The sequence below is a fragment of the Drosophila navojoa genome, chromosome 4 (assembly GCF_054131105.1).
Source record: "Drosophila navojoa isolate 15081-1374.11 chromosome 4, UAZ_NAV_1.0, whole genome shotgun sequence".
Lineage (NCBI taxonomy): Eukaryota > Metazoa > Arthropoda > Insecta > Diptera > Drosophilidae > Drosophila > Drosophila navojoa.
Window position 1 is genome coordinate 2,409,816 of NC_142892.1, and position 27,687 is coordinate 2,437,502.

The 27,687-nt window shown below is 45.9% G+C and overlaps 15 protein-coding genes across 15 annotated transcripts in view; 9 read left to right on the forward strand and 6 right to left on the reverse strand.

The window, feature by feature from the left end:
* The window catches only part of LOC108652498 (uncharacterized), a 128,211-nt gene that overhangs the window by 14,814 nt on the left and 85,710 nt on the right, over positions 1–27,687 (reverse strand). The gene's annotated exons all lie outside the window — the stretch shown is intronic.
* On the forward strand, positions 518–1,940 carry LOC149091318 (uncharacterized). Its single transcript, XM_089259657.1, has 2 exons — positions 518–599; positions 1,035–1,940. The coding sequence occupies exons 1-2, from the start codon at positions 588–590 to the stop codon at positions 1,617–1,619; spliced, it is 597 nt and encodes a 198-aa protein (XP_089115783.1). The 5' UTR covers positions 518–587; the 3' UTR covers positions 1,620–1,940.
* Positions 4,426–5,507, forward strand: LOC108652356 (uncharacterized). Its single transcript, XM_030383599.2, has 2 exons — positions 4,426–4,630; positions 4,697–5,507. The coding sequence occupies exons 1-2, from the start codon at positions 4,619–4,621 to the stop codon at positions 5,213–5,215; spliced, it is 531 nt and encodes a 176-aa protein (XP_030239459.1). The 5' UTR covers positions 4,426–4,618; the 3' UTR covers positions 5,216–5,507.
* Positions 7,527–8,715, forward strand: LOC115562317 (uncharacterized). Its single transcript, XM_030383600.2, has 2 exons — positions 7,527–8,121; positions 8,184–8,715. Exons 1-2 carry the CDS (start codon positions 8,110–8,112, stop codon positions 8,616–8,618), a joined length of 447 nt encoding a protein of 148 aa, XP_030239460.1. The 5' UTR covers positions 7,527–8,109; the 3' UTR covers positions 8,619–8,715.
* LOC108650075 (uncharacterized) lies at positions 9,307–10,310 on the forward strand. Its single transcript, XM_089260178.1, has 2 exons — positions 9,307–9,443; positions 9,511–10,310. Exons 1-2 carry the CDS (start codon positions 9,426–9,428, stop codon positions 10,141–10,143), a joined length of 651 nt encoding a protein of 216 aa, XP_089116304.1. The 5' UTR covers positions 9,307–9,425; the 3' UTR covers positions 10,144–10,310.
* LOC108650076 (uncharacterized) lies at positions 11,162–11,941 on the forward strand. The gene is made up of 2 exons (XM_018099193.3): positions 11,162–11,331; positions 11,392–11,941. Exons 1-2 carry the CDS (start codon positions 11,314–11,316, stop codon positions 11,824–11,826), a joined length of 453 nt encoding a protein of 150 aa, XP_017954682.1. The 5' UTR covers positions 11,162–11,313; the 3' UTR covers positions 11,827–11,941.
* Positions 11,213–27,687, forward strand: part of PDCD-5 (programmed cell death 5) — a 52,627-nt gene continuing 36,152 nt past the window's right edge. The window contains exon 1 of the mRNA XM_089258820.1: positions 11,213–11,225. Within this exon, the coding sequence (XP_089114946.1) occupies positions 11,214–11,225 (12 nt within the window). The 5' untranslated portion in view covers position 11,213. The remainder of the gene's footprint in view (positions 11,226–27,687) is intronic.
* On the reverse strand, positions 11,920–12,309 carry LOC108652360 (uncharacterized). The gene has a single exon (XM_018102530.3). It carries the CDS (start codon positions 12,232–12,234, stop codon positions 11,965–11,967), a length of 270 nt encoding a protein of 89 aa, XP_017958019.1. The 5' UTR covers positions 12,235–12,309; the 3' UTR covers positions 11,920–11,964.
* Positions 13,986–14,715, forward strand: LOC108652357 (uncharacterized). The gene is made up of 2 exons (XM_018102526.2): positions 13,986–14,141; positions 14,204–14,715. Exons 1-2 carry the CDS (start codon positions 14,130–14,132, stop codon positions 14,612–14,614), a joined length of 423 nt encoding a protein of 140 aa, XP_017958015.1. The 5' UTR covers positions 13,986–14,129; the 3' UTR covers positions 14,615–14,715.
* Positions 14,699–15,432, reverse strand: LOC108652358 (uncharacterized). The gene is made up of 2 exons (XM_018102527.3): positions 15,276–15,432; positions 14,699–15,207 (listed from the first exon to the last, which is right to left on the reverse strand). Exons 1-2 carry the CDS (start codon positions 15,285–15,287, stop codon positions 14,824–14,826), a joined length of 396 nt encoding a protein of 131 aa, XP_017958016.1. The 5' UTR covers positions 15,288–15,432; the 3' UTR covers positions 14,699–14,823.
* LOC108652363 (uncharacterized) lies at positions 20,496–21,124 on the reverse strand. Its single transcript, XM_018102533.3, has 2 exons — positions 20,971–21,124; positions 20,496–20,912 (listed from the first exon to the last, which is right to left on the reverse strand). The coding sequence occupies exons 1-2, from the start codon at positions 20,980–20,982 to the stop codon at positions 20,697–20,699; spliced, it is 228 nt and encodes a 75-aa protein (XP_017958022.1). The 5' UTR covers positions 20,983–21,124; the 3' UTR covers positions 20,496–20,696.
* Positions 22,976–23,517, reverse strand: LOC108652359 (uncharacterized). The gene is made up of 2 exons (XM_018102529.2): positions 23,375–23,517; positions 22,976–23,317 (listed from the first exon to the last, which is right to left on the reverse strand). The coding sequence occupies exons 1-2, from the start codon at positions 23,384–23,386 to the stop codon at positions 23,039–23,041; spliced, it is 291 nt and encodes a 96-aa protein (XP_017958018.1). The 5' UTR covers positions 23,387–23,517; the 3' UTR covers positions 22,976–23,038.
* On the forward strand, positions 24,413–26,397 carry LOC108652354 (uncharacterized). Its single transcript, XM_018102524.3, has one exon. It carries the CDS (start codon positions 24,484–24,486, stop codon positions 26,140–26,142), a length of 1,659 nt encoding a protein of 552 aa, XP_017958013.1. The 5' UTR covers positions 24,413–24,483; the 3' UTR covers positions 26,143–26,397.
* LOC108652362 (uncharacterized) lies at positions 26,436–26,750 on the reverse strand. Its single transcript, XM_018102532.3, has one exon. The coding sequence runs from the start codon at positions 26,748–26,750 to the stop codon at positions 26,511–26,513; it is 240 nt and encodes a 79-aa protein (XP_017958021.1). The 3' UTR covers positions 26,436–26,510.
* On the forward strand, positions 27,000–27,442 carry LOC108652361 (uncharacterized). The gene has a single exon (XM_018102531.2). The coding sequence runs from the start codon at positions 27,116–27,118 to the stop codon at positions 27,368–27,370; it is 255 nt and encodes an 84-aa protein (XP_017958020.1). The 5' UTR covers positions 27,000–27,115; the 3' UTR covers positions 27,371–27,442.

Genomic DNA, 27,687 nt, shown 5'->3' on the forward strand with positions numbered 1-27,687 from the left:
GATAACTCTCACAGGTTCCTCATTTACCATTCCCTAAGTACTCCGTCGCATCACAGTATCTTCTAGTCGCGCATTCCCATATTTTCCATTACTTACTTGTGGTCTTCTTTTGATATTTTGGCGTTTATGAGCAACCGGGGCCATCAATCACAGTCGCTGTGGCATGAGCCGCGAAACGTGCCTGCAATTCCTTACGGAACTGGAATCGGAATTGGAACTCCCTCGCAGTGCCACAACCTAAGTCAACTTCTAAAACCAATTTTATTGCTCGCTCTCTACCTGCCGCTAGTTGCCTCCGTGGTTGCCCCTCTCCCCGTCCCCTTCGTTGCCCCTTGGGGACAGTGCATTGGGATTGCGAAACGTGCCGCGTGCATTTGGCATCACGATTCGCTTGTCGATGGGACGTGGCCCTTGGCTGCGTGAACTGCTCCCGTAATGGAGTTTCTGTCACATACTGCGTAATCGCTAGAGTAAGAGTATAAAAACCTCTGATGTTCAACGAAAACAATTCATTTGATGTGAAAGTCTTTGATTGTCCAAACGTACCAATAAACGCGTCTACAAATCGTCAATTGCCGTGCTTCGAAATGTGGAAGATTGTGAGTATTTCGGGTGTTTCAGTATTACAACACCTTAGTAGTGCAAAGAGAGCTGTATTTTGGATCGGATTACTCGATATAGTCCAAAGGCTATATATATTCTATTCGACTCACATCTCAGCTATAACTAACTGGAGATAAACTCAACATAAACCTAGATTGCCCAGCTAGGTGCAAGGCATATTCAAACTTGCCATTGTTCCATTCCACAGTTCCGTACTGATTCATATTTATATACCACTGGTTCATTTCATCGTGCTATTCAACTGTTCAGTTTTACATTACACTGTTTCATTCCACCGTTCCATTTCGATATTCAATACCTCTTTTCCATTGCTGATTTTCCTCTGTCTCACTCCAATTTAAAATTCCTCTTTTGTTTTCCGCTCTGCCATTCCACTTTCACCTCACTCTAACTCTCCCTTTCTCTTTCAGTTCGGTCCGCTCTTCCTCATCTGTCTCTCATCACCCACCCAAGCCAGCTTCTTCCATGGCCCACCTTCGCCTGTCGCCGTGAATACCGTCTATAGCGCCCCACCTGCGCTCACCTATGCCGCAGCACCACCGCAACACGTTACATACTCTGCACCACCACCACCACACTTCAAATACGCTACGCAACACATTAGCGCCTACTCAGCGCCAGCTCCAGTTATCAAGTATTCGTTGGGCCCACCTGTAACCACTACAACCACCACTTACTCAGGATTTGCAGCACCGCCGCAGCAGCCTGTGCTGCACGTGGCCCAGGCACCACAGCCCGTTGTACACTATGCCGCACCACCGCCACCACCACCACAACCGGCTGTAATTGTAGCCCGTTATGCTCCACCACCACCACCGCCGGCAGTCGTTGTGGCCCGCTATGCTCCCCCACCACCACCACCACCAGTCACATACCACGCACACGCCCAGCCCACCTACACCCGAGTGTCGGTTCATGCCCCGCCCCCCGTGGTTACCTACGAGGCCCACGCTCCCGCACCGGCTGAGCTACCGTGCGACACCAACGCCTGGTGAGGCACAGCCAACCCAGACATACCTCACCACACCACACCACACCACTTAGCTATAATCATGTTCATTTCAATGCTAATCGAACGGCAATTAATTAAGCGAGAATTTATAAGTCCACGATTAATATTTGATGATAACAAACGTCTTCCGCGGAATTTACGAGACGGCGGCGAGAACGCCAGCGTGTCTAATTATGCAACGGATGGTGCTTAAGATAGCGCCAGACCAGCACCAGCACCACCACCACCACCGAAAAATGTGTGAGCAAGCCAACCACCTGCTGCGAGAGAGATACCGTAAATAAATAAAAACATTATTAACGTAGCCAACTGAGGTTCGATTGACCCACCTCAATGCGAAATTCATTGAAGCTGTCAGCGTTAAGCAAATCGAAATCTATCAAATGGGTCAACCATACGTATACATATACGTATGTATGTATGTGTATAGTATAAATATATACAAGTATATTCGATCCATGCATAAACATAGCCAACGATTTTATTAGCACAAATTATAACTGAATACATTTCGGAGGAGGTCAGCACGAATCTTCACGAATCTGTTGAATGCTCGTTCAGACAATCAAAGAGAGTATTTCGGTTTGCAGTAATGACTAGATGGATAGATATCAGAGATTAGACATTGATGACACTTGACTGTTCCACTCCAATTTTCCTTTACTGTTTGCTTTGATATTCGATTTCATTGTTTCACTCCACTGTTCCTCTCCCCATTTCTCTTAGCGCGCCCTCACTCCACTGTTTAATATACACAAATGCCCATTAAGCCAAGATAAATACAACAATTTAGTCAATTAAATGTAGAGAGTTACGGCCAACAAATTTGATAAATAAAGCCCAACAAAAAGTACATTAAAAATCCGCTCAGATATGTTATCTAAAATATGTACATACATAAATTGGTTTACTGTTGTACTGCGAACAAGTATCTGGCAGTCGTTAACATTCAAATGCATTATTCCTAAATTTTCGATTATTTGCTTTTTGTTTTTAGTTTCAGTCTGAGTTTGAGTTTGGGTCTTCGGTCTTCGGTCTTCGGTCTCGGCGTGCTGCCGTCAATTTGTTGTTGGGGGCTGCCGTCTTAATTGAGTTCCCAAACAGCAGTATCTAAAGACCTATTAGCTAGTCCGTCTCTGCCAAAAGCGCCGCAGCTGACGTCGCTGCCCCGGTGCTAGCCAATTGGCTGACCATCTCGTAGCTGATGTCACATGACTGTCGCTTTGTGTTTAATAAGCCCAAATTTACAACAGCTCAAATGCTCAACATGCTGGCAAGGTGTCGAAACTGTTGTAGTTATTTCATTTGTTTGCCACTAAACGCCGACCAGGTGCGCGCCTGCAGAAGGGGGCAGCAATTGAATAGCTCCTAACTGAGCTTTCATAAATTAAATATTAATGTCTTTATAGAGATCTTGTGATTAAGATAAAACATTTCGGGATTTGCTCTGTTAACTCGGCTTAATATGTATTTATTTTTATGAATTTGTAATCTTATTGCATTGAAAGCGTTGGCCTCTTGACAAAATTTCCTTCAATTCTAAGCACACTTTAAGTCGCTTATAAAGTCAATTAACGTCAGCTCTGGCTGGAATAATAATCAATCGATTAACAGCTACCCGACATTAGCGGCTAGTTAATAACCCCCTTGGCGACGACCCTGACTGACTAGCTGACTAGCTTACTGGCTGACTGACTGAATCGCTGTGGCCTGTTGCATAGTTTGGATGCCAATCGAAATGACCAACAGTGATTTATATGCAAGGCAAACCAAATATTATCAATAGACGCTGCTCAACAGGCAGAGTAGCAGCAGAGGCAGTGGTAGTGGCAGCGGCAGCGGCAGCGGCAGAGCTTGAGCCAGCGACAACAACAAATGGCAAAGCAGCTCATACAAAATGCGAACAACTTAGCACAGAAAACACAGAGTCACACAGAGTCACAAGATAACCAACAACAAGAAGAGCAACAGAAAAGGCAACAACAACAACAACAACGACAGCAAGAGCAGAGCAACAACAAAAACAACAGTAAATGCCAATGGTGCAGCGGAACGATGCTCCCTCAAACTACAGTGAAAAACAATGACACAAAGCAAGCGAGAGAGAACGCGAGAGTGAGGCAGCGAGAGCGAGACAACAACAACAACAAACGGTTAAACAGAAGCAGAATAAATAAGTAGAGCCAGCAGAGAGCTCGCGCCGCCGCCGCCGCTGCCACTGCTAAAGCTAAGCCGAAAGTCAAAATATTTTTTGCCGCCAGCAGCGACGCCGGCAGCGGCAGCAGGCAGCAGGTAGCGGCAGAAGCACAAACGCATTTTGATTTCTGTTTGCATGCCCAGTGATCAAACAAATGGCGGAAGCGGGTATGCCTGAATTGAGGGGAACTTGTGGAATGAGCTGGAATATAATTTTAATAATAATAAATTAGTGAATATGTTTTGATTAGGTATATACAATTATACAAATATTTTATTATTTATATATTTATTCTAAATAAATGTAATAAGACCCTTTTCTACCTTATAAAACTCAATCGAACGTAGAATTATAAAAGTGAGAAAGTTAAATATATGGCAGCTCTTAGTTGAGGCCTCAGCAGCTAATGATACCCCACCTCATCAACTACTCTAGCTTAACTGCACATTACAGGGTAGCCATCAGTCGAGACGGAGTCTGTTCAGCTCAGGTCTCACTTGCCTGGCTCTTGGACTGGTCGAGTCGTCATCGCGAATGTTTGACTGGTCGCCTCGTTCGTCTGCCCACCTGTCCTCAGGCAGAACTCAGCTGAAGCTCAGCTGTGGCTCTCCGTGCTTCAGTAGTCGAGCTATAAAAAGCATCTTCAGCTCGCGCACAAATTTTAATCAGTACGAAAAGCTGCGCCCGTCCACAACGGAAACCGCAAACGAAACGCATTCAACAATTTATTGAATACTCGTGTTCAGGTGCAATAAAAGTGAAACATCCAATTAACGGCACTCAAAATGTCTCATAAAGTGAGTGTGTGTGTGTGTTGTGTGCTGTGCCTGACATGTGATCTAATCTCTAACGGATTCTTTCAGAAATCTGTTGTGGTGCTGCTTCTGTTCTTCGGCCTGGCGCTGCACTCGAGTGCGGTGCGAGCGGATGTCTCGCACCTGGACTACTCCATCTCCGCTAGCCCCCAGCTGGGCGCCTATCACTATCCAGTGCCACGTGCTCCACAGCGTGCGCAGCAGCATGTGGCACGCCAGTTTGTGGAGCCAGCGCTGGAGCATGCGGCATTCACACAGGTGCTGACCAGCCGTGGCTATGTTTTCGGCGGTAATGCAGCCCCTATTGCTGCAGCACTGACAGCACCAGCGCCAGCGCCTGCCCCTGCACCTGTCCCTGCCGCGGCACCTTCAGCAGCAGTAGCGACGGGCCGTGCCATAGCCACCCATTCGGATAGCAATTCGCTGAACCTGAAGCTGCCCGTACCCTTTGGCCTGATGCCGTTGAATGTGGCGAATTTGCCGCTCCAGGCGGGCGCCTCCTATGCCACAGTGCCGCACACCACCGGCCTGACCTCCTACGGCACCGCGCAAATACAAAGGCGCTGAGCACCACCGAGCCACAGCGACAGCAATTCATATACATAGATTTCATAAGCATCGATTTTAGTTGAATTAACTTTGCATCACAGAGCCAAATGACTGTCTTACCACCTCTGTGACTGATTGAGTGTGTGCGTGTGTGCGAGTATGAATGTGTGTGAGTGTGTGTGTGTGAGCCATCTTAGGGATAGATATACGAAATATATAAACGCTATTAAATCAAATAAAAGATACTTGCCATTTAAAGCTCTCTTAAACTCGGAGATTGCTTTATTATGACAGGTTCATGACCATCAAAGATACCGTCTGTCCAACCACTGCAAAAAACGCTTCATCTCTCGGTGGTGCACATTTGCATATGAAGAGTCGAAGGTCGCAGCAACCGCAGCAGCAACCACAATGGAAAAGATGAAGACGTCTTTATCCGATTTGATTGTCGATCGCACCTTTCACCTATGGGCCGCTACTTATCAAAGATCAATGTTTGTTTACGACGTGTTGCGGTGGTGCGGCGGTGCGGCTGCTCATATTAAAAAATTATGAGCACCTCATTAGCATACAAGCGCTTTAATTGGTTTTTTTCAGTGCTCGAGGAGCTGATCGTAAGGCCTTAAACTTGGCATTGATTTACGAGCCGCAAGCCCAACTCCCTCCCCCCCATCCACAGTTGCCACTCCACAGCGCTGCTAATCCAACGTCTAACGAGAGAAGCGGATATGCGATCGGAACTCTGATCTGGATTCCCGATGTTACGAAACCACTTTCTCACATAACTGGATTAACAGCAATGCAATTTGAAAACAATCAAAACAAACGGTACTCGATGCGAATATCAAATAAAGCCCATCTAGCCGATAGCAACTGGGTGTCGAGGAAGTGAGCGGAAGCTCTCGAGTTTCCGAATTTCCGTATACCCATCTCAACTCTGTTGGCCCCTCGCAGAACTCGTGATCCAAGCTCGATGTCAAGAATCGCTTACACGACGACCAAGTGAGCGGCCAACTTGAGTGGAACAAGAGTTTGTGTGACGCAAAAACAATGCCGAATACTGAATACCCTAGCGTACAATATGCTAATATGTCCATTGAATTGAATTGAAATCAATGCGAAACAAAACAAAACAATGCAAACCGAAACAAAGTCAATTTTTATCGATTTCTTTTTATTTTAGCTTTTTCAATTGGTAATTTCTATGGCTGTTTTATAAAGCATAACATAATATAATATTGTACAATGTATGTGTATATATAGTATATAAAATGAAACAAAGAGCCAAACTGAATTTCATTAATTTTATAAATATACAGTCAAAAATATTTCAATAAATCTATAAACACTATGCGAACGATGTTGATTTCTAAAATATTTGCTGTGCAGACTCGTACTTTTCTATGTACTTAGTTCAGTTGACCAAGTATCATAAACCAAACCTCTAATATCTACATATATGTCCCATATGAACTCAAGTTCTACTACAGCTATCTGACTAGCACTCGGCACTCGATTTGGATGGCATGGAATCAAAAGTAAATAAATGAATGTAAATAAAAACTGTATACCGAAATACCTTAAAAATAATTAGTTCCAAAAGAAGTCCAGTTCACATCAGATCAGATGCTGATCATAAAACATAAATATATATACAGTAGATATACATCGAATTAACTCTGCTGTTGCCAATCAAGATAGAGATGCTGCTCAATCTATATGGAACCAATTTCATTATGATAGTTATAATAAAAGTGAAGCTTACTACTATATGAAACCAATTTCATTATGATAGTTATAATAGAAGTGAAGTTTACTACATGATAATTGAATTAAAATGAAACGCTTCAGAGGCTGTTCAATGCCATTGATATGTTATTCATATTAGGTTTTTTAAGGGTGGATGGAAGAAGTGGAGATCACAACGGCTTGAGAGGATTCATAAGCTCAAAACTCTTTGATAATGCGCCTTACCAACTGTCACATAAGCACAGACATTCTTATGCCCAGTTGGCTTTCATAAAAAATGCAGAGAGCATACGAAACGTGAATACAGTTATTTACATACATGCACACATACACACACATGCAAAGCCCAGGTAGCATCAGGCACTGGCCTCTGGTCACTTGAGCAGCTCATCTATCAAGGCCTTGAGTTCATCTCGAGCAACAATGTAAAGCCCAGAAAGAAAAGAGATAGAGATAGAGAGAGGGAAAAAGAGAGAGGGAGAGAGATCGTATCGGAACAGAGGAGGCGAGGCTGCTAGCACGTGACCAGCCGAGATCCAAGCGTATTGCTCATTAAGTCCGCAAGCCGGTTTCAGCGTCATCCGAGGCAGAGCAGCAGGGAAGAGGGGCCAGCGGCAGTGTGGTTGATTTGGCCACAGCACATCCTGTTGTTGGCCCTGTGGGGTTAGGCTCAAGGTCGACACAGGATGCGCTGGCGAAGCGGCGCAATTGAAACTTTACGAGCGATCGTTAAGTGCGGCACTAATGCGACACGCGTTTTTATGGCCAGCTTAGTTTGAAATTGAAAATTGAGGCTAAAGCGCTGAAACCACCAATTGGTAATTGGCAACCACACAATTGACCCACTCGACGCCGCCGTCTGCATACAAATGCGAGCACTTTTGCGAAATTTCTCAATGCGTCGGCGACTGCGATTTGGACTTCCTACTGATGATGGTGGGTTACCTGGTGGTTGCAGACTGTTGGTGTTGTTGCTGGTGGTGTCACTATCAGAGGCCAGGCACGTGCCACGCCACACAAAGAAGCGACCAAAATATGCACGAATATCGAGCAGAATACTTACTGCACTGGCTATACGGCTAAATGGCTATATAAAGCGCAGTTAGTGCCACTAGCAGACATTATCAGTCCAGTGCTTCAACCACCTGACAACCACAGCCAACATGTTCAAATTCGTAAGGCGGCGCCTCGACTCCTGCACTCGAACCACCTCTAACCCGATTTCTTTTCTCGCCAGCTCATCATTGCCGCCCTCGTTGCCTGCGCCGTGGCCAAGCCAGGCGTTGTCGCCCCAGTCGCTGCACCACTGGCCGCCGCTGGAGTCGCCTATGCCAATGCACCGCTCTATGCCGCTGGCGGCAGCAGCCAGGTGGATATCCGCAACAACTATGATGGCACCCAGTCCTCCTACACCACCGCACCGTTCGAGCTGACGCCACCCTACTCCAGCCGCTATGTCTCCGGCATTCCAGCTGCCTATGCTGCTGCACCACTGGCCGCACCGCTGGCTGCCTCTCCCTATGCTGCTCCTCTGGCTGCCCCACTGGCTGCTTCTCCCTACGCAGCTCCTCTGGCCGCTCCTTATGCCTCGCCCTACGCCCTGGGCTCGCCCTACGCCGCGCCCTATGCCGCGCCCTACAGCTTCGCTGCTCCCGCTCCACTTTTGGGTTAGACGTGCCTCAAAGACCGAACATATTTTCCTAGCGAATTTTCAATAAATAAAATTGAATTTTTTTAATTAAAAACAATCATAAACGTTTCTATTTAAAGTACCTGACTATCAGATACCCTGCCTTCAATTTACAGCCAAACTCTTTCAGGAAATTCCTTCAGCTATGCAGCTCACAATTTGGCAATTGTTTATATATTTATTTATAGAGTCCCGCATAATATGATACAAGTAATGCACTTCCCTTGCACTCTCATATACCCGCTCTATACCCTCCCTTTGAGTGGCTCATAAATTGCTCTGTTCACGTTCAACTTTCAATCGCTTGGATCGATAATCTAAGCGCGGCAATATTTTATGTTGAATGTCATAATCGTTTTCCATTTCGAGCTGCACACAAATAGCCATCCACTTATATAATATCGAGCGGTGCAAGAAGTTATTGGCCCCCTTGAGTCAGCCAGCACCGCCATAAGAAGCCAAGCAGAGGCCCAACTAAGGCGGCTTCTAAGCAAATGTAAGCGCGATGACAACAAAGTCACGATTCGTGGTTACCAAATCGTTGTCGACCAGAAAGCGGTGGCGAGGTGTGGTTCAGTGTGTGTGGTGGCTCAACTGAAAGTGAAGAAGTGCACGTGCAATTTGGCCACTGGCCAACTGATTTGACCAGGCTTAAACGCATTGCGAGCTATAAATTAATTGAGCTCATCCATTGGCAGACATTGATAGCTGCGTCTTCGACTCGAGCGGTCAACAGCAACTGAGCACAAGGACAGCACCACTGCACCACTCACACAAAACTCAAGCAAGATGTGGCAGCTGAAATTGGTAGGACTAGTGCACCACTGTGGCTCCCAGCACCACCTCAACTAACCAGCTTTTCCTTCTCCTTCAGTCTTTCATTTTGGCCTTGGCTTTGGTCTGCGTGGAGGCCGAACCGTCGCACCACTTTGATCATTTGAGCCACTTCAACCATTTCGATCATCTTGCACCACTGCACGAGCATGTGGTGCCGGATCATGTGGACTATGCAGCGCCGTTGCAGCTGCAGGAAACCTATTTACCAGCTCCGGCTCCTGCTCCACTAGCTCCGGCACCACTGTGGCCAGCACCACTTGCGCCTGCACCTGTACCCGCACCCGCACCAGTACCAGCACCAGTCTGGCCAGCTCCTGCCCCATTAGCGCCAGCTCCGCTCTGGTCTGCACCACTTGCGCCCGCCCCAGCACCAGTTTGGCCCATTCCTGCACCTGCACCACTGTTGCCCGCACCTGCACCGCTGTTGCCAGCGCCAGCTCTCCTGCCCACCACGGAGGTGCATCTGCCCACTGTGACGCAGTTCCTCCCCCCCGTGCTAGAGGCGGTGCCCTTCAGCCACAGCTACCGCGCGATTCCCGGACCCAAGAAGACGACCCACCGCGTCTCCATTGGCTACGCCTTTCCCAAGCTCGTGGCTGCCCCGCACGCGCATCTGCGCGCTCTGCCCCTGAAGCTGGCTCATCATCATCATCATCATTCGCTCTTCTAAACCAGGTTGGAGTTGGACTGGGCATCAAAGGTCTATATATAGATATTCTTCGTAATACTCGTATTGAACGAAACCAAAGACGATTTGAGTCGTTTAGAAAATTATCAAATATATTATAAATTATGTATTTATAAATTTATATAAATATAATATAGAGAAAGCGAAAATTTATGAGAATTTTAACTGTTGATGGGAATAAATTTAGTGTGGAAAGGAATTGAACGAAAAGAGATAAAAATTGTTTTAAGTAGATAAGCAGAGTTCTTATTCTATACACTTAAACTAGCTTCTTATTGTTTATAATCATTTTCTACATATCTCTACACTTATATGTGTCTGAAACTAAACTTTATTTCCTTGTTCGACAGTGTAAAATGCAGACAAAATATTGCAGGCAAAGCAAATCAGGAATTCCAGACACAAAGAGTGACAATGAACAGAGAGAAGGCAAAGAGAGAGAGAGAGAGAGAGAGAGAGAGAGAGAGAGAGAGAGAGAAAGACAGAGGAGGTCTATGGTAGGGGTACACAAGTACATTGAGGTATATGCATGAGGGCTATCCATAGTCGCTGGTGCAGAGGGGTAAAAAAAACAAGCAAACATAATTTTGAACATGCGACAATTGCAGTGAAGAAATCGAATATTAATTGGGGGACAAAGCGATAGCCAGGGAAAGAGAAAGAAAGAGAGTGTGGAAGGGAGAGCGAGAGAGTGGTTTGAGTGGTTGACACCACATTAGGTGTCACGTACGATAAATGTGGCTCATTAGTAGGTGAATATCGATGCCGCAAAAGCAAAACAATAAATAAAAACCAAAAGCAAAAACCAAAAACAAAAACGAAAACTTGCTCAACCGAATGTCGGCCAGTGGGCTAGCCAGTGGTGGCGGTGGTGTCGCACTTTGGCGTGCAATTATGAAAGTGGGCGTCGATACTACGTAACAGATGGCCAATTGATTATTAAGTACAGCGAACGCCCTTCGCACCACGGCCTTATGTAGAAAGTCTTGCGATTCGCTTTTGGTATGCCCCACCACAACCACCCACATATGTATATCCATATAGTCCGGCAGATGGCAGAATTATAAAAACGCCCAGCACCGCACAATCGAACATCAAAGCTTTGTTAGCCCTCAAGCCAACCACCCAACCACCAGCCACCACCCAAACAAAATGTTCGCCAAGATTATGGTAAGTCAAGCACAGCTGCTGATCGAAGGACTTGGACTTACGCTCTGCTCCATCCAACAGCTCGTCGCTCTCGCCTGCGTGGCCGGTGCCCAGGCGGGTCTGCTGCCCCTGGCCGCTGCACCTGCACCACTCGCTGCCGCTGGCGTCGTGGCGCCCTATGCCTCCAGCTTCAATGCCCACCGGATTAACCACGCCGTGGCCTACCCCGTAGCACCGGCACCTGTTGCGCCCGTGGCTCTGGCTGCTCCAGTGCCAGCTCCAGTGGCTTTCGCCGCACCACCCAAGGTGGCGTTCGCTGCTCCTGCTCTGGCTCCAGCACCTGCCTTTGCCGCACCTGCCTTTGCACCAGCCCCACTGGCTGCTCCCCTGGGCGCTCCTCTGGCTGCTCCTCTGGGTGCCCCCATCGGCTTTGCAGCGCCCGCTCGCTTTGGACTGCCAGCTGCGCTTCCCTTCGCCGCACCCAGGTTCCCAGCGCCCGCTCCCTACTTCATCTAGATACAGTCCCCATCCTTAGCTAGCTTAGATTTAGCCACCCCCACACATCCCTAGACCAAAACACACACAGCAGTAAGCAGAATGCTTGGCGAATAAATATTTGTATATCAATTTATTTCCACTGCCTTAAGCCAAGTCCTAGAGCCGCACGTTCTTCACGTGGCCGATGCGCTGGAAGAGCGGCACATGCTCGAAGGGCGTGTGGGAGACGGGCACCGAGTCGTAGGTGACGTGTGCGATCTTGGTGAGTGGGGCGACAATGGTGTAGCCCGGATGCTGCTGCGGCTCCCCAGTGGCCGGATGGTGATAAATCACAGCCGTGGGCTGGTGATAGACGACTGTGGCAGCTCGGGCTTCCTGCAGCGCCAGCAGCAGGAGAATCGTGTAGGCGAATGCGCAGCCACGCATTCTGAGAGCTCTGCGAGATGTGTTCCACTTTCTGACTGCAGTGCGACTAAGCGCTCGGTGCTGACTCAACCGCTTACAACTTGGGGCCTGCCTCCAAGTACAGTTAGAGATTCAGCTGGTGGCTTCTTCAGAACTGGTTCTGGCTGCATCGCAGCTCGCATGGGGAACCAGTTGCAACACTCATAGTGACCGTCTCCAACACGAACTCCACTCACACTCACACTCCGAAAACTCGTTTTCAAGTTCAAGTTTAAACACGTCGCGGATCGCTCGCTGTGGTTGTTGTGGTTTATCCAAGTGTCAGTGACTCTTTTGTGGAGCTTATGAATGTAATTTTAGTTTTGTGTGTTTTATCTTCATTTCTTTAGTGTTACGATATACAGTCGGAAACTAGCCTAAGAGCGGGTAGCACAGTCGTAAAGCAGCTAGGCACTCTATAAACAGAGGAATTTGCCACAGTAAGCAGTAAAAGTGTCTGCTTAACTAACTTAACTCATAAACCACGGAAGATTGGGGAACAGAAGCGAACATTTATTTCAGTGAAGAATTTAAGAGAAATTTATAATCAGGCAAGAGCTGGCTGCTTTGATATGTAATTTTGCTTACATATTCTGTTAGGAATCACTGATAAATCCTGTCTAGCCATAGCAAGACATTCACTTGATCGTGTGGAAGTACCTTAGATCGTAAATCCAATCAAATTTAATGTATACTTCTGTATATATTCTTCTTCAATGGCATGCATAATCTACTCACATACCAAAAACTTTTTAAGCCCTGCATAAATTGAGAACTGGAATTCAGAGTAGAATGGTTCTCTGCAGTTAAATAGGAAAGGCAGAAGAAGACGTGTAATCGTCTAAGTATCTACAGTGTCTAGCATAAATATTCGTTTCTTTTTTTTATTTTTCAACTTCAAGCGCCCATAAAACATGTAATATTAATTAAAATTAAAAAAGTGAAAATGCAAAATTCTGGATTGAAAATTTACCTTTCCGATGATGTCTATATCACTATAGTAGATTTAATATTACTAACACAAATAATACGTAAACCTTGCATATACTTATAACTATATATAGTTTATGTTTTCAAATTTCAAAACTTCAGCTTCATTTACAGCGCATCTGTTAGTCGTTAAACCAAAGCCCTCGTCGTCTTCAGTTTCAGTTGGCGGCATTTAGTAAATGGGTTTTTAGTTAGCCATTGTCTGGTTTGGGGTTTATTGTCTTAAATGTGTTGCCGGTTGCCCAATCTGTTGACGATCGACACTTCGCGCAGCAGAGAATTGATTACAGATCTCTTTGTTGATCTGCTCTGTATACATAAATTTTTGCGTCACAAATGCTCACACAAAGATTTGTATATCGAGAGCTCATTGACCTTATTTCAAAGTGGGTTTTCGTCTGTGTTTTGGCCTTATTTCGAGCAGCGATCCAGCGATTCTAGCCACAAAGTGGCAGCAGGAAACGGTTGCTCGCAAGGCAGTTGTGGTCACGCCCAAAACTTTGTCGCCTGCCGGCATGTTGCAAATTAAACACTTGCCCAATGCATGCCGGACCACATTGCGTATGAGCAATGCGCGAAACGAGTGAAATGTCTGTGACCAAAATGAAAAAGAAGCAAAAAAAAAAAAACAGAAACTAAAACTGAAACAAAATCAAGGCACGCAAAGCTGACAAAGTAGATTAAGTGAAGCAGCCGGACAGTGGCCAGTGGCCAGTGGCCAAATGCAGCGCCCATTAGATCATCGACGGCCCAATTTTGGTGGCAGCCGAGTGCTGCCGCCGGTTCCTGCAACATATAAAAGAGCCACGCAGCGAGCAGCTGCAGCAGCACAAGCGGCACACAGCTTTTGGAGTTAATCACGTGGCACTTGACTAGCTAATAGCAACATGTACAAAGGAGTAAGTGGCAGCATTAAGTAGAGTCCAAGCCAAATACTAATCCGAGTCCTAATCCCCGCCAGCTTTTACTGCTGGCAGCGCTGTGCTTGAGCGGCTGTCTGGCTGCCCCAGCACCAGAGCCAGCTCCGGCACCAGCACCGGCTCCTGCACCGGCACCGGCTCCTGCGCCCAGTCTTGGCCACGACTACTTGGGCTATGGCGGTTTGGGCCTGGGCCTGGGTCTGGGTCTAGGCGGTCACTATGGTGGCTTGGGCCTGGGCCTGGGCCTGGGCTACCATGCGCCCATCGTCAAGACCATTGCAGCGCCCATCGTCACGAAGACCATCATCGGCAAGAGCTATCTGGGCGGCTATGGCTACGGCCTGGGCCACGGCTATCTGGGCGGCTACGGACACGGGCTCTACGGCCACGGCCTGGGTCTGGGCCTGGGCCTGGGACTGGGCTATGGCTATGGCCATGGCTACGGCTGGTGAGCATGGGCGGAGCGCGTGAGAGACTTCAAATTGAAATTCTTAACTGTTGTAATCCAATCAGAGTCCAATAAAGCTCAGAGTCAATCTTGATCAATACGAAATGTGTGTTTAATTCAAAACTCAAATTCACTTGCTCTCAGAAATTTTGGGTGCATACGAAATGAAAAGCAATAGGGATGCTCGATCTCCAGGTGGCAATCTTTCGCTCTCTACCAGCCATGGCCCAGGCTCAGAGCAGGAGAAGCGTACGACCTGTAGCCAAGTCCGAGGGGTGAGGCCAGGCCGAGTGGCGAAGCCAGGCCAAGGGGTGCGGCAGACAGGCCAATCGGTCCATGGGCCAGAGCTGGGGACGCATAGCTAATCCTGGGAGCCAAGCCATAGGAAGACAGCACGGGAGCACGAGCCAGAGCAGGCGCAGCAAGGCCAATCCTGGGGCCCAGTCCATACGAGGTGATCGACGGTGCGGCCAGGGCGTGGCCATAGGAGATGGCCGGGGCAGCGGCCAACGACAGAGCCGGAGCCGCAGCCAAGCCACCCAAGTAGCCAGGAGCAGCAGCAGCGCTGGCCAAGCAGCAGCAGAAGGCGACCAGGATCTAGAAGATGGGCCAGAGCAGACTTAGACACGACGGAGACTTGACCCGGGGCCAATGTGAGGACTTACATATTTGAACATGTTGCAAATGGAGTTTTAGACGAGGCGAGAACACGACGCTTAATAATGCCTGCTAACTGGGCTCAAATGCTTTTATAGCCGAATTCGCGTCGGGCCCAAAAGCCAAATTCAAATCTTTATAACGAGAACTGAACTTTTACTTTTGTTGGAGGCTGCGAGACTTCGTGTGAGCATGCAAAGTGCAGCTCGTGGTTACAGCACGACGACGACGACGACGATGATGAGGGAGGAGGTGCAGGTGGTGCAGGAGGTGCAGGTGGTAAAGGCGGCGGCTGCTGGAGACCCGCCCTGGCCAATGCGGATGTTTGGCATAGCCAACTTAGTCGCAATATTGATATATATGTATATGTAACATATATATACATATATATGTACATATATATTGTCAAGAAATCTGTGAGAACGAGTTTCCGAATAAAAAACACTTAAGAACTGGTCGCCGGTGCGTGTTGCGCTTTATATTTTCCGATATTTATCATTTCCAGCGAATGCTTCGAGCCGTGCGTAAATTGATCATTTAGCAGGATTTCAAAGATTAAGTCTTAATTACAGCATTTGGTTAAAGTCAAATTGATCGTTCACAGTCAGAGCCACCGAGCCACAGCCCAACTCTAATAACAAATTAATTGAATGTCGATAATAGCGCTCAGCGAATTCTAGAACAATTACTGCATACACTTAAGATTGAAGATTGGCAAATTCACAGTTCTAAAAGCTAAGAAACACATTTGCATACAATTAAATGTTTTCAGAAAGGGATTTCAGTGGAGAAAAGTATATAAAGCTGTTAAGGCAGAAATAAGATGAGAGTAAGGACAGAAGAATATTATTATGTAATATATATTTATATATTTATAAAAGTAACTTAAAGAGCTATTAAAACATATTATATCATTTACAATTTATTAGGCAACGGTAAGCCCTAGTGACATCTGTCAACGAACATAGTTAAAGTAGATCACTATTTGATTCTCTCTCTCTGCTATGATTGTCAATATCTATTTGATCTATTCCAAAACAAGATATTATTGACTTTTAATCATATTTTTTCCCAATTCTAAAACCAGGACTAAATTGTTTTTTAAGATCTGTGAATGGAGAAATTCGCTATAACCGTTTCAGCTCTTCGTTGAGTATGGAAAATTCACAGTAGAGCAGGTTAGATATTGTCTATTCTTCAGACTCTTTAAGTTTTTGGAACGCCCATACATGGACTTATTGAGCCTAATGAACGAAAATGAAAAAATTCAATACATAAAAAACAGGGAAAAACCAAACATTAACTCTTCCAACTTCTCATTTCACACCATATCTCAACTTCTATCACATTTTCTACCTTCAGCTCTCGCCCATTTCGCTCAGTGTACGGTTGTCATAATGCGCGTTGTTTGGTTGATTGCTTGAGCCGGAATTCTAGATCAGCTTTATCTAGGCCAAATGTCGATAACTGATGTTTGCTGCAAGCCTATCGGCGGCTGCGCCTGTCAGGGGCGTTGCAAGGTCGTTCAAGGGGGGGCCATCAACTAAAAGACCCCGCCAGCTATGTCGCTGTGCGCAGTGCACGCTGCAACTTGAAATGCAATCATAAATTCATAGCTATCAACTGCGAGCACAATGCACATTGTTGTTGTATTCACTCTAATATACATATTTATTGTTGTTGCTGTTGTTGCTGCTGTTGCTGTTGCAGCTGACAGCTAATTGCAGCGCACTTCGCCGCCCCACACGCATAAATCAGTTCAAACTTTACGTAAAACTTAAAAGGCCAACTTGTTAAAGTGCCTCAGCCTGAGTCTTAGCCTGTGACTATGGCTATGCCTATGCCTATGCCTGTGTGCCTGTTGGCTACCTGTGCACCACCTGCACCACCGTTTGTCCACTCGCCGCAACGCCCTGCGGTGCCATGCGAAATTGACTGCGTAAATCTCAGCTCCCCGTCGGCAAATGGAAAGGCGGCTGCCCGCTTGACAATGCCCAGACTCTGGGCAATTTCAGCGGGCTGTGATTACGCGTAACTTACGCCCAGGCAAAATATTTGCATACAAATGCGTTTGCCAAGTGGGCGACACATTTATGTGCAGCTCTACCCCAGCAAAGGTAGATGAGATGGGGTGTATAGACTCTGAGAGAGGATATATGGCAGAGAGAGAGAGAGAGAGAGCGAGAGAGCAAGAGAGAGAGAGAGAGAGAGAGAGGGAGGAGAGAGAGAGAGAGAGAGAGAGAGAGAAAGAGAAAGAGAGAGAGAGGGAGAGGGAGAGGGAGAGTGAGAGAGAGATAGAGAGAGAGATGTGATAAGGCATATATAGGATTATAGGGTATTATATTATGTCCCTATCTCCATGAAGTCCGTCCTCAACTCCGTTCAACAATTACTCTAGGGTATTTCACAGTCTGTCACTTACAACTCGTTTTCTTTTCTTTTTTTTTCGGCTACTTGAGTGGAGCAGGCAGTTCTAAGCAGGCACTGTAGCCGGTTTATGGACTCATACAGTGAGCGCTACAATATTAAATTCAATTAAAATTTTGTCACTCGGACGGCGCGCCGATTAGGATCGACCTTTATTGATGTGTGCACAAATGAAGTGTGTCAGCTAGCTGGGCAGTTGCCAAATTGCTGGCACTGTGTACGCCAACTGACAGTCAACACTGTAGCCACTCGAAAAATACACAAAAACCTAATGTAGTTAACAGCGGGAGGGGGAGCTGATTAAAATGGCAAACGAGTTGCCTGGGAAATACTCGATTAGTTCAACCATAAGCTTTTGGCGAAGCCAATTATGAAGGCGTTGCAAGGGGCGTGGCGCATCACCCGGTTCATTAATGGCTGCCAATTTGTAGGCGTCAAAAATAATGCAAAATGCAGCAAAAGAACTTGCGAAAAACCACTCGCATTTGATTTCATTTGCAAACCGTTCGACATTTAAGCATTTTAATGAAATGCATTTTCATTGCAAAGTAGAAGAGAAACAAATGGAAAATGAGCTAGAACGTTGTCGGCACCACGCGGCGCATGATTAATGCACTTGCCACAAGGAGTGGCGAGGCCCATACAGCTGATGCTTGAGATTTGAGAGTCGCGTCTATTTCCCCGTGGCGCCTTTTAATTAAACGCGCCAGCAGCAGAAGCAGAGGCACAGGCAGAGGCAGCGGCAGAGGCAGCGGCTGTTAGATGCGGCTAGCGCTGCAAATGCTGGCAGCAGCTGTTGCTACCACACGCAACGAACGGGGCACGTTTCAATTAAAAATGAACCAAGACTGAAGCAGCTTGAGTTCTAACAGTTGAGATACCCTGGATGAGTCAGGGCAGTGGGGTAAATAATGAGTGGAGTAGTTCATATGAGTATATAATATATATATATATATATATATATATATATATATATATATACTGTATATATATATACCTGATTTGAGATTACTATCTATATAGGTCGGCAATAATATAATAATATATATAATATATATATTTAGCTATCTATAATTAATTATATATATATATATATATATATATATATATATATATATATATATATATATATATATATATGATTAAATATATTATATTATTATATTATATTTCACGATATTTATAGATAGTCGAGTTTACCCTGTATGCACATGCTCAAATACTGTCATATAGAAACAGCATAGAGTTAAAGAAACTGTATGTAGTCGTTTACTAATATGCGCTAGATCATATATTAAATACTTACTGTAAGTTACTATTAACGTAACTTTTATTTTATATTTCAAAAAAATATAAAAAATTTAATCAAATTAAGATTATATTAACCAAATTAATTTTATATTAACTAAACTTTTAATTTATTTTTCAAATAATTATATTATCAAATTAAGACTTTGTTTTCTCTCTCAAGTAAACACATCTAAGAGACAACTAAATTACTGTAAAATAGTTATGATGGTATAAACTCGATTATTAAGAGCCTATAGCAATCAACGGCAAGTCGTTGCCTGAACTACCTAGTCCACCCCACTCCACTTGTACAGGGTATGCCTAAGAATCGAAGCTGACAGCTCGCTAATAGTAAACAGTGAAAAGGGCGCGGCCCAGCAGTGCCCGGGGATTATGCAATGCTTCAAAGTCAACAAAGTCGATGCCAATGAACTCTGGGCTCCAGCACTCGGTTAGGCTACGAGGGTTTTAGGGTTTTAGGGGTCCAGAACGCTGTTTACATGGCTTTGTGGCACGTGTGGCAAGCAATAATAATTGCTGCTTAAGCTGCTCATAATAACGACAAATAGCCCCATCACGACTCATAGCAACGGCCTAGCAATGTCTGCTCTACCTGCACTGAATAATTGAAATATTACCAAACCAGGGCCAAATGCTCATTTTGGCTGGCAGCGAAGCCAAAGCCGGAGCACGCATTCAAACAAGGCCAACAAATCCTAACCAAATACAAAGCACTTGCTAAACTACACGATAATCCACATTCCTAACTCAAGAGCTTAGTCACTTCCGCCTCGCAGCCGGCTCGAGCCGCAGCTCAAGTTGTCGTCAGCGGCAGCTGCCTTCTGTGGATGCGATTATCATAATTTAGCGCTTACCAATTCTCTGATCAGCCACAGACTGCTGCTGACTACGTACGGTTTACGTGCCCGTCATTTGAACGTAACCCAGTTGCAAGTACATAGATTCCATTAGCTACTGCGGGCAGCGAGCAGCGAGCAGCGCATTTTAATTGTAATTCAAATTAAATATAAAAATAGAAAACTACTCAGCAGAGGGTTGGCCAACAGCTGAGTGCCCAAGGTGAAAGAAAATAGATACCGGCGAGTGTCCTTGCGGGGGTCAAATGGATCTGAAACTGGGGATTACGAAGGAAGGAAGAGCATTCAAGTGAATGGACACAAGAACTTTATACAAATAACAGTTGATGCGGCTTCAAATAACGAGAATAACTGATATGTATTCTATTTTAAGCTCAGATACCTAGAGCCTAGAGAGGGCAAATAGTCTAGAAGATAAAAGATTTTATGAGAGGAAGGAAAACTTCCCATGGAATGGAGCACTTCCAAAAGGAATGTGTACTTAGAAAAGAAGAAAAACTTCCCCAAGGCAACAAAATAAATAAATAAAAGATTCCTTGGGAAAGCAAAGGCTTGTTCTTCATGGCAAGAGTCCTCAAAAGCGCCCGATCATTCACTAAAAAATAAAAATAATAAGAGATTCACAGCTGTGTGTTACGTTTTACGCAAAATGCATTTAATTCAACAATAATATTTTCACTCTAACCATCATTAAATAATACTATAAACTCAAAAGACGAAAAGCCAAAAAGGCGAAACAAAAACCGAGTAGAAGAAGAGTCTAAGGATTGCTCGAGGAAACATAAATTGCGCGAGTCGAGGATCCAGATCGAATGGCCAAGTCGTCATCCATGCTTAACGGTAGTAGGCGGCATAAGGATATGCAGAGTAGGCAGCAGCATAGGGGTAGGCGGAGTAGGGATAGGCGGCGGCAGCGGTGTAGGCGGCGGTGTAGGGCGCGGTGTAGGCGACGGGTGCGGCAGCGGTGTAGGCGCTGTAGGCCAGTGGTGCAGCAACAATAGCGGGCTTGGCGGCGACGCAAGCGACGACGGCGAACAGGCACAGAGCGAACTATGGAAAGGATTCACTTAGAGAGGATGTTTTTCAGCGTCGTGTATGTGAGACTTACGAATTTGAACATTTTGATTGGGTTGTAACGAGCTGCTTGTTCTGAAGAACTTGACTGATGCCCACTGCAGCATTTGCACGAACTTATATACCCGAAATGCACAAAAGACTCGAGGCCCCAAACACAGTAAGAGAAAAAGAAAAATATGCGAAACTAATCGAATTTTCAATTATTATGCACGGCGAGGCATTCGGATGCTCTTGCCTGCCAATTGAGCAGTCAGCTTGTCGTATCGATTCACGCCAAGGAGAATCTCGGCGACCAAATTTGCACTTTACTTTTAGTTTCATTAGCGTATGTGCTATGTGCTATGGGCAGCGGGCGTGGGGGTGAGTGTGGAGGGGGCGGGGTCGCTGTCCAACCAGACGCAATAAGTATTTATAAACGTGACGCAAAAAATAAAATAAATAAAAATATAAAAACGATCAGCAAATCGAGCTGAAACGTTGACTGACACGTGATTCGCATGCAAAGCATGCGCTTGGGTTTGTGACCCACTCGCACCTCCATCGCATCGAACATCCATAAATGAATTTATAAAGCCAAGCGACTGCCCCACATGCCGTTTCATTTGATCAGAGTAAAGCGCCTAGAACACAATCATGTATAAGAAATTACTAAGCTTCAAACGCAACGCGGATAAAACGCATATTCTCAACGCACCGGAGGAGTCTAACAGCCAACGAGCGGTTGTAGTTACAGCCGAATCGAGCGACTCCACCACTTGCTGCACCGCTTGCTGTTGCTGCTGCTGCAACTGCTGTGAGTCGGGGGAGGACCGCTCTAGGCTCTGTCAGCTCTGCACCGCTTCACTCGTGCTGCCCAGCTGTGTGGGCGCCATACGCGCGCTGCAATGCAACATTCTGCAGCAAACCGCAGCAGCAACGGCTCAGGGACAGCACCGGCAGCAGCCAGTCCAGCACAGCTGCTGCCAAACGGGCAGCCACTGGCTTCCAGCCTCGGAGTCCTTAGCCAGGCACAGATTGCAAGTCGTTGCCAAAACACGTTGTTGTTGTTAATAGAAGTATTTGTAAGCATAGCTCAATTTAATTGAAATATTATTTATTAAAAAAATATATATATAATATATCACATATTAATATATATATAAACAGAAAAATACTTTTATTTATATATGAGGTTGAGCTCGAACAACCATTTTATTTATATTAAAATAAGCACAGAGTTGACGTGATAGAGACAGATAGAGATATACATTGCAAAATCCACACCATCTTTGCTCTGCCGCCATCAAATCTGTTTACAGTTTCCAAATTATATAAAATTTGATCGTGATTGGCTGCAGTATTCGGCTTGCAGTAGTATTAGTAAAAAAGTATCCATTTGAGTTTGCGTTCTAGTTGCACGCCATTTATGAAGGAGACAGACAGAAAGGGACAAATATAAGTGTCAGTGAACGTCGCTCCTGGCTTTGCTGAGTGAGAGAGAGATGGCTATATAGGTCCTTCAAGCATGGCCGCTTTGCTTTCAGTGGACGAATGACGAGACTTTAAGTACAGATATGAACGCCAGCGCAATGAAGGAATATTTTAAAAATATTAAATTAGAACGGAAGGCGACCAAACAAAAATATCAAATATATCGATATATTTCGTATGCATGTGTATATCAAATATCATTTGCTATAAAAATCAGACATTTTATGTGGCACATTCCAGAATTACGCGGCGTGGCTCATACCCGGAACTCTGATGATTATTGCCTTCTATGAATCATGCTGTTCTTCTATGGCATTGGCTTTTTAATGCCCACCTTTCTGCCAAAGCGGCGAACAGAGCAGAGCTTCCAATAGCAACTGGAACAACGCTTAAAAACATCGAACAAAATTGTTTCCTAGTATCATTAAAAATAGATCCAAGACCTCAATATTTGCATGTTCACATATTTCACATTAATATTTGTTTCGCTTCACGCAGTGAATTCGTATTACCAACTCCAACATTTCGACTTTCTTTGAACAAAAATAAATTCAAATACCAAAATATTCCGTTTAGCAATTGTTTTTTTATTCCAAAAAAAAGGTGAGTCAACACGGTGAATGCATCATTTACAGGTATGTGGTGTAGGCAGCGGTGTAGGGATAGCTGTAGGGGTAAGCAAGGGGCGCGGTATAGGCGGCGCTGGAAACGGGAGCAGCCGCAATCGGGGCGGTGTAGGCGGCGGCGGCGGCAACAATGGGCGCGGCAGCGATGCCATTGAAATTGCGTGCCACATACTGCGAGCTGGTGGCGGTGACAACAGCAGGAGCCGCATCCACAAGCACCGCAGGCTTCGCCTCAGCCAGGCTGCAGGCGAGCACGGCGCAGAGCACGAAAAGGGCAGCAGACTGCAAAGGAAAACCAATTAGAGCTTAGCGAAAACAGACTTCAAATAAGAAACGCACCAGTTTGAACATGTTGAAATGTTTGGGTAGAGCTATCAAAGTAGACTATGCCAGAGAGTACTACGATTGCAGTTTTATAGCCGCCGCAATATGCGATGTGGATGTGGATGAATTCTACACGAAAACTAATTAGAAGCAATACAAATTATAAAAGACGAGCCGAGCGCCTGGCTACGTGCCCAGCCAAAAGCAGCTGGAAAGGTCTTTTGCTTTGGGTATGTCGAGCACGTCGCCAAAATGTGAGACCATAAAAAGTTTTGAAGGCAGCCACCAAAAAAGAAAGAAAACAAAGCGAACAAGCGTTGAACATCTATATATATTATATGGATATATGCGAAACAGTAGCTGTTCCGATTCAAATTTATGCGTTCAGTTAACTGACCTGCCCTTGTGAGCACGAGCAGACCAAAGAGCATTTGGCTTGTGGCCTGGGGCATGCAGTGAATCGGATGCATACTCGATGCAAGGTCAAGCGCGGACTCTGCAATTCAGTTATGCAATCAGTCAATACACTTTTAATCCGTGTGGCAGCATTGCCGACTGCACCCAGCGTGGCATCAACACAATGGCCATGCCGCATGGGCGTACGATATCTTTGCGTATAATATTTTATAAAACTTTTCGTAATCGCAAATAAACATGACAAAAAGAGAAAAAGCAAAGCCCAGGCCGACATTTCTTATCACTCGTAAACTCGGAGAAGCAGATCGAAAAAATATCAATGCTCCAGACAGAGCAGGCGCGACTTGAGCATACCCTGTAGTACATAACTCTTCAATATGCAGCAATATTATATATTCAGTAGTTAAGGAAGAATGAAGATTGAAAAGACTGAATCTGGCTTGAGCTTACTCTGAGAAAAGTTCTTAAGTCTTTCATATGAAAAACAAACTATTCGAGCAAAGTCTTTCTGTATTTGTTAACAGAGCATTATGAACAACGATAGTCTCTGTCTACATGCATAAATGATATACAAGTATATATTATATGCATATATCAATCGGCAGTTTTTCGCATCGTGCCGCAAATTCCGTTGCACTTCTGTAAAAACTTGCAGTCCGAGGCTTCTCTTGCAGTTTGCGGAAAGTCTTCGCTGCGCGCGGTTCACAATGCGTATACGCACTGCTGGTCTATTGCTTCTGTTCGTCCTGGCAAACAGCGATCCTGGCCTATCGGGCGATGTCTACTTGAGCTGCGATGAGTTCGAGCAGCACATGTATATGGATGCCAGCGATGCCTTCTGCACAGTCACCGGCTTCGTTGTGACCCACAGTCAAAATATTGTGGTCAAGAACTTTCTGGCCGGCAACATGGTGAAGTTCATGAAGTTCTACGACTCGACGCTGCTGTCGGTGCCCTTCCGTCTGTTCGAGACGTTTACCCACCTGAAGACGCTGGACGTGTCCTATACGAGCATCCTGGAGTTGACGCGCAACACTTTCAGCGCGGCGAGCAACTTGTCGTATTTGAATCTGAGCTACAACAATTTGACTTCCGTGCAGACGTCTGTGTTCATCGGGGCCAATGCACTGATGCGGCTGGACTTATCGTACAACCGCATTTCGCAGCTGAGCGAGAATGCGTTTTGCGGGCTGCACAATCTCAATAAGCTGCAGCTGACGGGCAACCGCTTGACCGATCTGCACAAGGACATCTTCAAGGACAACGAGTACTTGGAGTCGGTCTCGTTTGAGAGCAATCTGCTAACCTTCATCCAGCCGGAGGTCTTCAATCGCATGCGCCGCATCAAGGAGGTGAATCTATCGAACAACAAGCTCATACGCCTGCATCCCGATACCTTCACGGAGGCTGCCAGCCTGGAGAGCCTTCTGCTGGCCATCAACTCACTGGACGCCTTTCAGCTGACCAACAAGAATATTGTCCATCAGCTCCATTTGGACTACAACCACCTGACCAACCTCACGATCAACGCCACTCGATTCGTGCGCGCCAACTACAACAACATCAGCTCGATTCACATGCACCAGGCGCTGCAGCTGGAGACACTGGAGCTGCGAGGCAATCGACTGGCGAGCATGGCGAATATTACAAATCTGACTGCGCTGCTTCATCTGGATCTCTCCTACAATCCCATCGGATCGCTGACTGTCAGCACCTTTGATCAGCTGAAGCGGCTGAGGAATCTCTATCTGCGTGCGACTGGCGTGCGCGAGCTGCAGTTCGGCATGTTCTCCAAGCAGAAGTTCCTGGAGATACTCGACCTGTCGTTCAACAACTTGACCAACCTCAATCTGGATCTATTTGTGCCCTATCTAACGAACCTCAAGCAGTTCTTTGTCGATGGCAATTTGCTGACCGAGGTGCAGGGCAATCGCAGCTTCGCCCAGGCCTTTCCCTTGCTGCAGAAGCTGGGCATATCGAGGAATCGATTCAACTGCTCCTATCTGCACCACCTGCTCATACCGCCCTACCTCACCGAGACCGTGACCCTGCACATCGAGCCGGATAACAGCACCGACGAGACGCCACACATACGCGATGTCTCCTGCATCAGTCCATCCAAGCAGGGCGCCATCCAGGAGGAGCCCACGCAGGCGTTGCACAATCAACTGGAGCTGCTGCGCGCCCACTCACGAAATCTCGAGCTCCACTTGCACTTCATGAAGTTCTTCCTGTGTGTGCTGGGCGCAGTGATCCTCATGTCCTTGGTGGCTCTGATACTGTTGCGCTGGCGCAAGGTTCAACGTTCGGGTCGCTACAATCGCAGCAGCATTGTCTTCCATTCGAATGGCACCATGGAAGCCTAGGAGATACTAGATACTATCGAGAGATAGCATATAGCCAAAATCAGAAATAAGCTTAAGGAAACGCAGTTATAAATGTAAATATAAATATACATATACATATATACTTTTTATATTTGATAAGACAACCAGGAAATCTTTTGGAGCAAACAACCAAATGAAGGCGCAGATAAAAGACCTCGACTCAAACTTCCTGCTGGCAGTTGAGATAAGTGCCAGGCAAAGACCTTGAACAGAGCCCCGACTACTTTACATATATACAATATATATATACAAGATAAAATGAGTAAAAACAATTTGATTCCGAGGTTCAGTTTTGTTTATTCATATTCAGTTTTTGCAGATGTGTTTGCCGGGTCGTCTTAATCTTCCTACTTCCTGAGGAGCAGGGGAGCGGTGTAGGCAGCAGCGTAGGGCGATGCAAGATATGGAGATGCCACATAGGGGGAAGCCACGTACGACGATGCCACATAGGGGGATGCCACGTACGATGATGCCACATACGGAGATGCCACATAGGGCGCGGAGTAGGCCAGTGGAGCCACAATTCCTGGCTTGGCTGCAGCGCAGGCAATCAGAGCGAAGACGGCGAGGATGATTGACTTGAACATCTTGAGTTGTTTAGTTTGTTGGTTGAACGAAACTGATGATGATAGCTGCTTGAGCCAGAGCTTTTATACACCAGCCAGGTAATAGGTAGAGCCTTGACGCAGACATCGTGCTGGCCCAGCTAATGAGCCAAGCGGGGCTAAACTTACAAATTATTTAAGCCACTTACGCATATAAGTGCCAATTGGACTGGCTACGTGCACTGCCTGCGCAATTGCCCAAGAGAATACACCATGCACATTGGCCAAGGTCTTTACGAAATGGTTGAGTCCAATTTGCGTATATAAGCCATGGCTCGACACTGGTTTGAGCATCAGTTACATTTGTTTCATCAACAATCGTCAACCAACCAACCAACAAACTAAAAATGTTCAAGTTCATCGCTGCTGTGATCCTCGCCCTGGTCGCCTTCGCTGCTGCTAAGCCAGGAATTGTGGCTCCTCTGGCTTACTCCGCACCTTATGTGGCATCTCCGTATGTGGCATCATCGTACGTGGCATCCCCCTATGTGGCATCTTCCTATGTGGCATCTCCATATGTGGCCTCGCCGTATGTTGCCTCGCCGTATGTGGCTGCCCCCTACGCTGCGGCCTACACAGCCCCTCTGCTGTTGAAGAAGTAGACGACTCACTCACTGGATATGGAAAATTGATCATAATTTTGGGCAGAAATAAAATGTTGTGAACACGACTTAGATATTTGCATTCTTATTTAACAGCAGCCTAAAAGTTAGCTATACCATTTTGATGAAGCTTAACCCTTGGCAAATACAAGCAATAAGCATAATAATGAATAGCCGTCTTCAGCAGAATCACACAATAATTTAAACATTGCTGCAAATGAAGGTTCGAGAATTAACCAGAGAGTCAGCCATCATTTGAGCGTTCTCCATTTTATTTAAAAACGCCATGAACGCGAACAAGTAATTGCAACGTTTAT